The following is a 13,491-nucleotide window of genomic DNA, read 5'->3' as shown; positions in this document are numbered from 1 at the left end:
TTTGACATTTCGTCGCCCTAATATTGGGTTGCCGTAAGCGCCATTTTAATTTTTCTGGGAAATCGCATTTGAAGTTTTGACATCCTATTCCTCGAAAACCAACCGCTGGGATTTTTTCATTTTTTTGTCAAGATATTCATACGGATATCTTCTTTCAGAAAATGTAATGAATTATCCTACAATGCTTTTAGTTTTCAAAATATTTAAAATTTATTACAAAATGAGTTTGCCGTGTACGCCACTGAAATCAATATTTTCTTTTACTCATACACGTACGTCAAAAATAGTGCACTTACGGCATTCCAATAATAAATTATTAAAAATGTATTTATTGAAAATCATGAAATATAACAAACGTTTTTTTGTTTAACAAAAAAGAAAGTTTTTGAGAACAAAAAATATATTTATTAAGTAATTCATAAAGTAGAAAACTACATAGTTTTTGACTATTTATTTGTTGTATACAGCAAAATCACAGTTATTGTTTTGCACACAGTTTTGCGTTATTAAAATAAACAATAAAAAAGAATATAAATAATAAAAAATATAAAATATATGACTTCAAACATTTTATACATTTTTGCTTACAACAAAAATGACTAAGTAGTAAAATAAATAACTTAAAAACAAAAATTCACATTAGATTTTACAAAGTATAATAGAATATTACTATTATTTCAGTTGCTTGAAAAGAGCTTCAAAATACTTCTTGTCCTCTGATGATATAAAAGTATACAAACTTTTTATATCATTAATTTTTTCCTTTGATATAGTTTTTGTTCTCTGAATGGTATTAAAATTTTGATTATATATGGTATATAAGTTCTACGGTGTTTTTTTAGTAGGTTTTTTTAATTAATGAAATCGATTTATAATGTACATCTCAAGCATTTGCTCTAAAAGATTGTTGAAACAAGTGAGGATCCTCATACTTAATAAATTTTATTGTTGCAAAATTTAAGAGACTTGCTTTGGCAGAGTACGCTTTGAAATCTGATGGTTGCATCTGAATTAATTTCAGGTTAACCTTTTCGTAGCGTATGTTCTTAAGTTGCCTGAGAAGTGCTAATGGACTATATATCTCAATGTTCTTAAGATGCTTACTTATTGCACTATGAACAGAGTCAACTTCCTGTATGAGTGAGTGTCCAGGCACAGATTAGGTTTTTTGTAGGCGTGGCAAACTGTTGCATTTAGTTTTCGTTTGTAGTAAAATGAGGAAGCGTTTCCTTTGGGAAGAGAAAACACGCTCTGGAGGTCAAAACAAATTATCAAGTTTTTTGGCTCCAAGTTGTTTCTGTCTAAGACTCTTTCGGTCTTGATGAATATTTTGTGATCTTTATGCTCATTAAACTCTGCAATTTCATTACGTGAAGGATTTTCTTTAGCTTTAAAAGCCAAACACCGATCGCATTGGTCTTTTTTTGGCTTGTAAAAAACAAGTTAAATGCATTGTTGAATTCCTTGCGGTATATGCAATCTTTGACAGGGTCATTCGTAGACTCCTTATACAAGGAGTACATCTTTGTGATATTTACGAGTAAGTAAATGGGTCATTAAACTGGCCTAAGTGTGTCCGTTTCCATCTTGGACAGCCACTATAACCTAAGGATCCAAATATTTTCTATCTGAGCTCTCCCAACAATAATGGGAATCTACTGTAGGGAAGCTCCTAATGTGATCATGAATTTCTTTTATTGACAATTGACAGTTTTTTTTAACAACAAATAAAAACATAAACAAAAATTAATAAAAGTTGGTAAAAATAGATTTTCGACTCAAATATATTTTCAGAACTTTGAGATATTGCTTTTAAACTACTTTTACAAAAAAATTAAAAACTAAAAAAAAATTCAACAAAAGTTGGTAAAAATTGATTTTCGACTCAAATATCTTTTCTTACAACTAATTTTAACTTTTAAGAAATATTGTTTTCAACATTAGGACAAATTTTGAGAAAAATCGAATTGACAGTTTTTTTTTTACAAAAAATAAAAAAAAAACCTAAAAAAAAAACAATACTAAAACTTTTACTTTCGACTCAAATAGCTTTTTAAAAATTATAAATATTTGCCTCAAACTTATTTTATTTCACATAAAATATTGTTTTCGATATTCAGTAATTTTTATATAAAAATCCAACAGTCTAGTACTCAAATTTGCTAAAAATTGATAGATATCGACAAACTTTTAAGCAAGACAAATCGATAGACGGGATGGGAAGTTATCAGTGTGGGTCGCATCCCAGCCTCTTTTTTATTAATAAAATCGTACATATTTAGAATAAATAAACAAAACAATGTAAACTAAAAACTAAAACAACTTTAATATTCCGTCTCCCACACATAATCGGACACTTGCTACTGATGCACTGTAGAGTGCTCAGTAACAGTACTTTTCCCGTCAAATTCTGATAGTCTTTAGGATATGTTATATTGCGATTCATATTCAGTTAGTTTTTTTTATGAGTTTTCCGCTAAACCTTAAAATGACCCCGAAATATAAACAGAGGTCTGTTGAAATACCAAAATTGGTTATAAGTCATAGTCAGGATGGAAAATCAGTTCGAGAAATAGCCAAAATTGTCCAACGAAGCCATTCAACAGTTCAGGAGATAATTTCACGTTTCAAAAATTTAGGTAGGATCCTTAATGTTAGCAGGAAAGGACAAGGGAAAAAGTTGGATATGTACGACAAAAGGCTACTTGTTCGGCAATTGAAGGAAAATCATAGGAATCTCTAAAGGTGTTTTTGAAGATCAGGGATAAGGAAGTGATCAACGAAACGATCCGAAGAGTACTGCGAAAACAAGATCTGAATAGCTCGAAAAAAGCCATTCATAGGTGAAAAAAAAAACTGAAAAGAAGGGCTTAAATTTGCTATTGAACATTTAACTAAGGATACGTCATTCTGGAATTTGTGTACGGATGCACATTATAACATCATAAAATAGGTTTTGTTCACGGATAAAAGCAAATTTAACTTGAAAGGATCAGACGGACGAATGTTTGTATGGAGAAAAGCAAAAGTAAGAATTCTCTCATAAGCATACATGGGCAACTGTGCAACATGTTGGTGGGTCTTTCATGGTGTGGGGATGTATGTCGAGTTCTGATGTTGGAAACTTACACTTTGTGGAAGATAAAATGGATCAAAAAGGCTACATCAACATTTGGTGACAAGTGTTAGTAAGTTTGGAATAAGAGACAATTTCATCTTCTACTACGACACCGACCCCAAACATACATCTTACACAGCAAGGTCGTGGTTGTTGTATTATTGTTCCAAATTGCTTAAAACACCTGCAGAGTCCCCTGACCTTAATGCAATTGAGCATGTTTGGGATGCATTGGGATGCGAGTCGCTCAAAAGAATTTTTAAAATATTCGGAAGCTAAAGACGGGTCTTAAAGAAGAATGAACAACTGTTTTCTTCAATGCCTCGACGCCTTGAGGAGGTAATTAAAACATAAGGATACGCCACCAAATACTAAATACAATTTGAGACATGAAATTGTTTTAGTTTCCTTGTTTTGAATAGTAATTTAAAATGTTGTTTTTGTTTATTTAAAATAAATATGAGTTCCCTTATGATAAAATATGATGTTTAATTTAGATTTAGATATATTTTCTTTTCTGTATCCGATAATGAAAATAATATTTTTCTTTTCTACCGTTAATCTCTCCACTTTGCAACACTAACGCTAATAATGTAGAATGGACTATGTACTATGGTTTTTATATACAAGGTTATCCATCTTGCGGTTTTATTCATAATATTTCTTTTTACTTGCGACATATGAATATATAGGAACTATGCATATGGCAAGTTTTGCATTCGTGCAAAATTTCGAACTCGAGATTTTTACCAAACATGTTATTACGATTGTAGAGAAGTCAAAAAAGTGGGTCCCGCGATTCCGTCCGGTCTGTTTTGTCTGTCTGTCCACGTTCCTACAGCCTAAACCATTGAGTCGATTGAATTCAAACTTGGAAGTTAAAGTTTTGATCAGATTTGCGTAAGGCGTCTTTTTCATTTATTGTTTTAGTTGAAAACTGACAGTTTTTTGGTTTTAGAAAAAAATATTTTTGTATTGCTCAGGAAAGGTTATTCCTGATAGAACCGTTATTTTGTTTTTTGATTTTCTCAGCAACTTATGAACTGATTTTTTTTAAATAAGGTCTTATATTGCTTTAACAATATTTGATTATCAAAAGTGCAATTGTTTATTGTTTGGATTTTAAAAACATATTGATTTTTTTTTTTAAATTCTCTATCTCAAAAACGGGTCAACATTTTTTTACGAAATTCAAATTTATAGCGTATATTTACAATCACTAAACAACTGCATACCAAAAATATTCTTGAACAAAATTGAAAACTTTTATACATCAAAATTAATTTTAAAAAAATTGAAAAATCCAGAGTTTTTTGATTTATAAAATGACATTTACGTTTTTGAAGACATAATTATTTTTCATGTAAAATTTTGAATCTTAAAATAGTTTTTTTTTAAATTATTTTAACTGCATTAAATGAAACCTATCCCATCTCACCAGATCAAATCCTATGCATGAGCCCGAAAGAGCGCATTAATTTGTTAACATTTTAATAACATTCCTATCTTTTTATCCAAATTAACGCATTTGGTACATATTTATGTATTTTTATAACTATAACTATTGTAAATACCAACCAGTGTATCGGATTAACGAATTTAGTACCTTGACGGTAAACAATGATTTGAAAATATTATTCTTTTACTACAATTAAAGAAACGGGAAAAAAGAGTATATGTATTTTCTATTAGAATCACTTTTTCAACGTCCACCTGCTTACGTGTCACTTCATAACTAAAATCCAAAACACACAGGAGCATGACTGTAAACAACACATGAATAGCAATTTCTTGTACCTGCTCGAATGCTTGTTTTAATAAAATGAACTGAACGTAATAACTCCATATTTGCGCTGAAAACTTGTAGGAAAGAAGGAATTGATTGTAGTAAGTACCTTCTACCTACCAATAACATTCCTTCATTATCATCATAAACATAGCTTTACAATTTAAACATACATGTTCTGCCTCTTTCTTATCTTGAGATAATTTATTTTCTATCCTGGTTCTTCCAATATGAAATTAAAATTAAGCTATCAAAAGGAAAAACAATTGTTTTCGTTAAGTATACTAACAAGTATTTTTTACTTCTGGAATGAAATGTCCTAGGATGAGTTGTGTTTTTTGACAAATCAAATTTCATTTATATCTTTTAAGAGAAACTTATTTTACAGTTATATTTTTAAATCTTATATAGGTAGGTACTATTTAAAACAGATTCTTTTCATACAGGAGCAAGTTCGTGCTACCCAATCGTGCATTTAATTTATTATAAAGTTTGAACGTTGAATTTATGTGTGAAAAATGATGACCACCACGCGAATTGTTGCAAGCATCGATTCTTTTGAGGTAGTTATCGACCACTTTTTGACACATATTGGTTGGTATTTCTAGAGTTGTGCGGCAAGTGACACCGTCTTGTTAAAATCACATATATTTATTGTTGTGTGAACTGTACTTTATATGGATGCAGGTGTAGATCCAAATGCAAAATACGTCATAATTTGCCGTAAGACAGTATTAAATCCTAAGTACGACGAGGAATCGACACATTCGGGTCTTCAGCAACACTTTCAGCGATGATTCACATGCCTTACAATATCTGTAACGAATCCAGTTTCTTCAAATTACTTCACCATTTTGCCGATTGCTTGCGTAGTATGACGATTGCAAGCTAAGGTCATTTCTATTATTTTGTCCATCACTGTACATACAGTCCCTGGCCATATTATTAGACGCACTTTGGATTCTATGAAAAATCTTAATTTCCAGCTATTTTAATCAGGGTTTCGAATATTTTATGCATTTAAATTATTATGTATGCAGTATGTAAACTACTACCTAGAAATAAAGCAACAGATTAAAAAAAAAAAATAAATTAATATTTTCAGTTTTTTGTTGTTGTTGTTTTTGTAATTTTTTTCAATATTTTGGTAAACCTCCTTTTGCTTTAATAAGAGCCTCAATTCTGCGCATGATTTGTCTGTTTCCTGCTTTTATGAGTGATGATTCCAAACGTGAAGTACTCTTTCAATAAGTGACCGCATCTTCATCAGCTCCCACACGTTTTCAATTGGGTTCATATCAGGGCTGTTTCCCGGCCAGTACTCAAATAAGTTTTTAAGGACCGGGCTGTGTGACATGGATGATTTACATGAAATTTACTTTATAATTGTGTTTAATTTTACATATTTTTGATGTACTGTAATATAATATTTTATACCTTTTTGTTTTAATAGTTAACATGACATTGCCTACCCGTCCAAATGTTACTCGCTTATCCGATGATTCCGTGATGCTTCGTTGGAGTGTAGAGAATTATGGCCTTCCTATAGAATTCTTCAAAGTACAATATCGTATGATAGGCGATCTCACAAAGACTATACCCAGAGAAAATTGGCAAACAATGAATGAAGATATTCCTTACGGCAAGAGAGACCGAAATCATGGCGGCTATAAAAACTTTACTTCGTCCGTCTCGAATCTTAAGCCAGATCGTTTGTATAAATTTCGAATCATCGCAGTGTATTCAAATAACGACAATAAAGAAGGAAACAGTTCAAGTAAATTCCTGCTGCAGAGAGGATCAGCTCTAGGACCATCTAAGGGCCATCTGCCCCCACCCTTGTTAACCGAAGTCGAACCCATCTCGGAAACTGCCATAATGCTACATTGGACACTAACATCAAATAAATCAAATAAAGTAGATGGCTTCTATGCGTACTATAGGCCTGCATCTAATGCTGGAGAGTACTTCAAAGCAACTGTCGATGGGTGGAATACTAGAAAGTACCAAATTGATATGCTCGAACCTGGAACTGCATATGAGTTCAAGTTGCAATCCTTTACAGCATCAGCTGCTTCAGATTTTAGTACTATTTTACAGGGAAGAACAAAAAGTAAGTAAGCACAAATTTTATGTGACACTCCTAACTCCAACTCCAATTTTAGAAACTCCAACTACTGCTTCGCCAATTACACCATCTGTAATACAATCTGCTAAGGCTAACGAAGAAGACAACTCCATATATCCTGTTTTAGCCGGAGTTGGGGGAGGTGGTATTCTTCTGCTTTTGGCAATAATAGCAGCATGCCTTTGTATGCGACGTAGGAAGAATTCACAATCAGGAGGTAAGTTGTTTTTGTTAAATGAGTGTAAAACTATGAACATGTTATTAATCATAATTATTACAGATGAAGATAAACCCCAATTGGATAACATCCAAGCTGAATTTGTAACATCATCAGTGATTGGATCACAAAGTCACAAACCAAGTCATCGTATGAACGGTGTTTTACCAAGAATGAACATTACACCGAACCCTCTAGCATTAGATGGTGACAAGGTACCCAATTATTTTGTTAACCTTAACGAAAGAAATTATATTTTATATATTTTTTTAAATTCCTTAAAAGCCTGCAACAACAACGATGTCAACCCTCCCATACCATCATCGAACCTCTCCACCATCGCAATCGCCTATAATGTTGCAGAAACAGAATCACCCCCATCAAAACCAACTACAGCATCACCAACATCAGCATCCGCATCAGCATCAGCATCAACATCAACATCAACATCCTCCTCCAGTTCCACCACATCAAAACAACAACCATCATCCACCAACAATGCACTATCAACCACCGCCGTCACCACATACTCCATCAATGGAAGTCCACCGACGAACTTTAGAGCGCAGTGCACGTAACCTACTCTACACACAACCTGGTGGAGGTGGGGTAACCCCTCTCGACTCTGCCATGAACATAGATGGCCTTCCAACGCGAATTCCCTCTCTGCGACGAACACGAAGAACGTCCGGCAGTACAAACAACAATAACAACAACAATAACGGTGGGGTCGGTATCCCAATTGTTCCGGGAAGTCCTCGTGTCCAGCGTTCGCCAATGCCAAGCAGAGGCGGTCAAGGTGTTGGTATGAAGAAGAGAAATAGATTGGGAAGTCATACGGAGAATATGTCGTCTGGAAGTTTAAACAGTATTGAGGTTTAAAAAAAAGTCCATTACAAAATGTGGGTTTATTATTTTGGTGTATTTTAAAATGTTTTCATATTTTTTGGGATTAACATGGGACAATGTGTTGCACTCTTAAGGCAATATTGAATACCCCTGCCAATACGTATTCAAAATGTGCAACAGGGCAAATTTATTCAGATATTACAATCAATAGTTTAAGTTAACAATTTGAATAAACAAATTTGTTATTTTGAAAAAAAATTAATTAACGAAAGAATACTTTTTTAACGAAGCTGTTGTAAGAGCAGAAAATGTTTTTTCAGTTGAAACTTTTAAGTGGATACTGATAAAGTTTATACAAGATTTTAAAGACTTGACATTTATGTATATCTCCGTTTCATAACTTAGATTTTAAACGATTCCATCACTGAAATCAACTGAGATTAATTTTGAGTCCAAAAAATTCCCAAAACAGTTTGTTCAAAAAACATTGAAGAAAAATCGATAAAATCGGTTAAATACCGAGAAAATAGACCGCAAACTAATTCAGGACTATTTATATGATTATCGAAAAACATTCTGTCAAAACACTAAGATTACATATGTATAGACATGCGATGACGCAGTCTTTCAATTTCTAAGAAATCAGTATGTAGTGCATTTAACGTCCCTAGTCGAAACGAGTATTTTGATTCATGTCTCGATTTTCTTCAAAAGCAAATTGGAAGTTTTTGGTTTTGTCCAAATTCAAAGAAACTATTTAAATATAAAATACTAGAGAAATGTTGATTCTTCAAACGAAATTAAAACAATTGATAGTACAAATATGAACATTTCCAGGTAACAAATGAATGTAACGATGTGGAATCGGTTTATTTATGTCTCCAAAAAAAGAAATTTTCTTCATAGTTTTGGTGGATGATAATAAATCGACACTACTGAGCTTGTATTCTACAAATCAACGACCTTGATAGACTTACAAATACTACTTACTAAAATACAAATCTTATTCAAATTGTTAATTACCTAAGAATGTAATACTGAAAAGTAACATCTCAAGCCCAGCGTTTAATTCTTATTCCAAGTGAAAAAAGAAACAATGCCTTTTTGGCCCACAAAAGTCACAAGTAAATAGAATTAATATTGTTATTATTTATATTAAATAAACACTTAGTTTTCCGTCCTTTTTACAAATTAAGTACTTCAGTCCATAACAAAAATAACACCTCATATTTCAATTTAGCTTAGTAACAGCTTTTAAACGAAGCAATTTTACTTTTTTGAATAACTGCCACATCTTTTGTGAGTGGAGAGATACAGATACTTCAACAATTTAATATCTGAAAGAATTTTTAAAAACACGTCTCCAATCGAAAGGAAACAATTGTACAAATTGCTTCGTTTAAAAGATAAATATTTTGAGTTTTGCTTAACAAGAAACGTATCTTAACGTTAATAATTTAAAAAAAAGTCGAAAGCAGAAGAATTTATGTTCAACACCTATTAATTTTTCTTTTAAATCTAAGTTGATATTTAAAGCTGTTCTGATTATTATTTAGTTCTTCCTTCGGCTTGGCTGTATATATGTTATAAGGTACCATTTATTTATTTAAAAAGAAAAATATAGAATTATTATTAACTTTCTTAATGCTTCCTGAAAGCTATGCTTTTAATATTATCTTTCATAAGTTTATATTTTAAATTTTAAGACTTTTGTTTGTGATTGGTATTTTTAATATAAAAAATAGTTTTATTTGACGCATTCTTTATGATTAATTAATTGTGGTGCTTAGCAGTTATAGAATATAACGAACAAATAAATTGTTTGTTTGTTGAAAAGTTCTTGAGCAATATTTAGAATTTGATTTACTTGAAAACTGCAGAACACCACAAATATTATTTTTGTTATGATAAAATGTTTTCAAAGCAAAATTAAGAAAATTCTCTACATTTCTCTGTTGTAGAAAAGATTTAAACAAATTTTTTTCCAATAAATTAGATGTTTTTTTTCATAAATTGTTGATATATTACGGAAAATCTTTACAAGTGTCATTTTCTTACTTTAGTATCAGTTTTTAAATACACCCGAAGTGTATACATTTTTTTTAACTAATTTATTTAGAATTTTTTTTTCAAAAAACATTAAAACATTTATTTGTATTTTATTTTATTTGAATGGAAAAAAATGAATTCGGTCAAATGAAAATTCTGTTACTTTTTAGTTTTAATACAATTTTTTTTTTATATTTTTTTTGTTGTTATATAAAAAGATGCAAAGAATTTAGAACAATCAAGTTAACTTTATGTTTCAAACCGACTACTGTATATATTATACAATATTGTATAAAATTTATTTTCCTATTTTTATTAACAATCTCGAAATGTATACTTAATAAAATAAAAAATAAAACACTGATAGATTTATAAGTATAATTGTTTAAGTCAAAGTAGCAATTAAAAAACAATTCAAATTATCTTAATATGATTGTAATTATAACAAAAACACATACATACATATGTATCTTAATTAATCAAAATAATAATATGTTGGTTGTAACGAATAATATTTTGTAAAACAAATTTTAAAGAACTTTATTAAAAATAAATAAAAAAAGAACCTAAGTTATCACCACAGTATTAAAATACAAAATAAATCAAGTTTTATTTATGCTGACCTACTTAACAATGTTTAAAGAAATAGATTAATAGTTTTGTGTATTTATAAAGCAAAATAACAACTACTTAAACCCTCTCAAGACACCTACAGCAACATCACTCCTCGGGGGACTCATAGTTGTTATTCTAAAAGGCTAATTTGAGAAGCACTTTTCATAAGATAAGAGGATTCCCCGCAGAGTTATTTCATGAGACTTAAACTAAATAAGCACCCGGAAAGCGGATTAAGTATTTTAAACCGAATCGGGTTATTTTATAATGTTTAAATGAAATGGAAAGTTGAAAAGAAAAATCTACTATTCCACGAGTGACACATAAAATATTCTGTTCCACAAGCTATTTGTTTCGGAGAAAATCGAAGTTAAAATGTTGCAAGCATAATACCCTAGAACTAAACAAGCTCGATAACATATTTAAAAGCATTCCGTCAAAGTCGTTGGACTTATATCCTTTTGGCTAAGTCTACGCGCCGGTGTACAGCTCGTCATCCCACCTTCTCCTCCTATGCATACGAGACTCTAGATCATGTGAACAAATTTTCTCTTAAAACGAAACAAAGTGTTTTAATGCACAAAATAGCAGGACGGGGATAATGAGGGTCTTATAAAGTAATAGGGCTTTACTACAGCGGTAAGCAAGAGTAATACTTCGTTTGATCTGAGCGTTGGTGATATTTTCTGTAGACCTAGGTAGACAAGGTCCTTAACTACATCAAAATTACGCCTGTCAATTGTCGATTGACGGTATTGTAGGTCCTTTCTAGATGAAAGCATGTACTTTGTTTTGGTCTTATTAACCCTTAAACACATTTTTGCCGCCTCTGCCTCAATACTCACAAAAGCCCCATTGACATGCATCACGCTAAGTTCTTCCAAATATGTCAATGTCATATGCAATATCCCTTAATTGAACAGACTTTTGAATGAAAGTTAGTGCCTCTAGTGCTTTCAAGCCAGCTGCTCCAGTGGCTCTGTTAGACTTCAGCTTATATGCGGCAATCTTCACTTTGTCTAAGTAGGAAAGACGTAATGGTTGGCTTTCTGCGTCTATATTGAATGGATCATTCTGCCTGACAATAGGATTCGGTTCGTCGTCGACTTTATACAGTTCCATATCCTCAACATTGACTGCGGTTCCACTTTCGCCTGACTTCGATTCGAGGTTTATGTACTTGTGAATTTTGTTACACCTGATCATAAAAGTTTCGAACTTCATTTCTGCTTTTCAACCTCTTAACATCGTCGACCGCACGCTTCTCATGCCTACTCTTCTTCTTTCAAAGAAGTCGCCTTTCTTCTCTCCTTTTCTGCTCATATAGCTCCTGAGTAGCTCTTTTCCTTCTATTTGGTCTTACATTCATTATACGTATTCCAAACTTACCTAAATTATGGCCTATTCATTTTCAAAAACAATACATTTAAATAATTTAGATACATATACCTTTAACCACCCTGACCCATGATATTTCAATACAGAAAACTGAAGTTTACAAGCAGCTTGAGGTCTCTTCTTCTTACATGGCTGCGTTCAATCTCGTATTTGATAGGGTATCTTGAATAGGTGCATTTTTAGATACTTTATTGAATGAGTTGGATAACTAATACGCCTATTATAGTTGGCAAATCGAACGTTCGAAGTGAGATATTTTCATTAGCGAACTAACACTTTCGACATACCACGGTTGGCGAACATTATAATTCGAGTTCGAAATTCAGTGCTACCCTTCAAAAGAATAACTAGCATAAATAAACGTCAACTCATAGAATTTCAAAAAAACTGTTGTGTCCATTAATTGATAATTTTCATATTTAATAAAAAATGCAAAATAAACCAAAATGATAAGCAACAGAAAAAAGTAAGAATGCTTCGACTGCGCAAGAATATTCAAGACAACTCTTATTTGAATTTCTTGGAACTCCCTAATCATTAAGAAGTCTTAGACATAACTCTTGTCTCAGATAGTATACACCATATGATCTTGGACTGGAAAGTATCCAAAGAACACTCGTTCTCTGATCATAGATATATCCAGTTCAATATAAATGTAGATGATAACCCGAGTCCATTGACTTTTCGAAACTATCGGAAAACTGATTGGGCTTTATACAGGAACTCATTACAGAGTTTACTAGAACCTGGACTATCTAGTCCTTCCTCTAACGCTAACGAAATTGACAAAAAAGTCAATGACCTTACCTCAGCTATGAACAGATCGCTAGAAATTGCTTGTCCACTTTTACACATAAGAGAAAAGAGGAAACCACAATGGTGGGCCTCAGAGCTTGACTCGCTCAGGAAGGAATGCAGGAAACTTTTCAACCGAGCCAAAGCTGCAAGACTAGCCTCTCATTGGGACTCCTACAAAGAATCCCTAAGAATCTACAAGAAGGCACTAAGGAAATCCAAGCGATCTTCTTGGCGATCCTTCTGTGGCATGATAGAAGAAACTTCTGAAGCCTCTAGGTTACGGAAAATTCTTTCAACTAATCCAGCTATGCCAAGCTGCTTGAAAAATACAGACGGCTCCTGGACTATTTCAAGTAATGAATCGCTGAACCTACTATTGGACACTCACTTTCCTGGTAGTTCTCTTACCGAAACTTGCAACAGCTTTACACGTTCAAGTTCAAATACAACATATCCACAAGGTCTGATCACAAAGGATAAGCTACAATGAGCTCTCAACAGCTTCAAACCATTTAAAGCTGCAGGACCAGATG

General features: G+C 32.2%; 1 protein-coding gene across 1 annotated transcript in view; it reads left to right on the top strand.

Moving 5' to 3' along the window:
- LOC129944441 (interference hedgehog) overlaps nt 1–10,172 on the top strand; it is a 56,654-nt gene extending 46,482 nt beyond the window's left edge. The window contains exons 4-7 of the mRNA XM_056053868.1: nt 6,358–7,017; nt 7,070–7,249; nt 7,313–7,464; nt 7,535–10,172. Of these exons, the coding sequence (XP_055909843.1) occupies nt 6,358–7,017; nt 7,070–7,249; nt 7,313–7,464; nt 7,535–8,131 (1,589 nt within the window). The 3' untranslated portion in view covers nt 8,132–10,172. The remainder of the gene's footprint in view (nt 1–6,357; nt 7,018–7,069; nt 7,250–7,312; nt 7,465–7,534) is intronic.
- Nucleotides 10,173–13,491: the final 3,319 nt, after the last annotated feature.

This window comes from Eupeodes corollae, chromosome 2 (genome assembly GCF_945859685.1).
Source record: "Eupeodes corollae chromosome 2, idEupCoro1.1, whole genome shotgun sequence".
NCBI lineage: Eukaryota > Metazoa > Arthropoda > Insecta > Diptera > Syrphidae > Eupeodes > Eupeodes corollae.
Note: the sequence above shows the minus strand (reverse complement) of the source record. Positions and strands in the feature narration are given on the sequence as shown.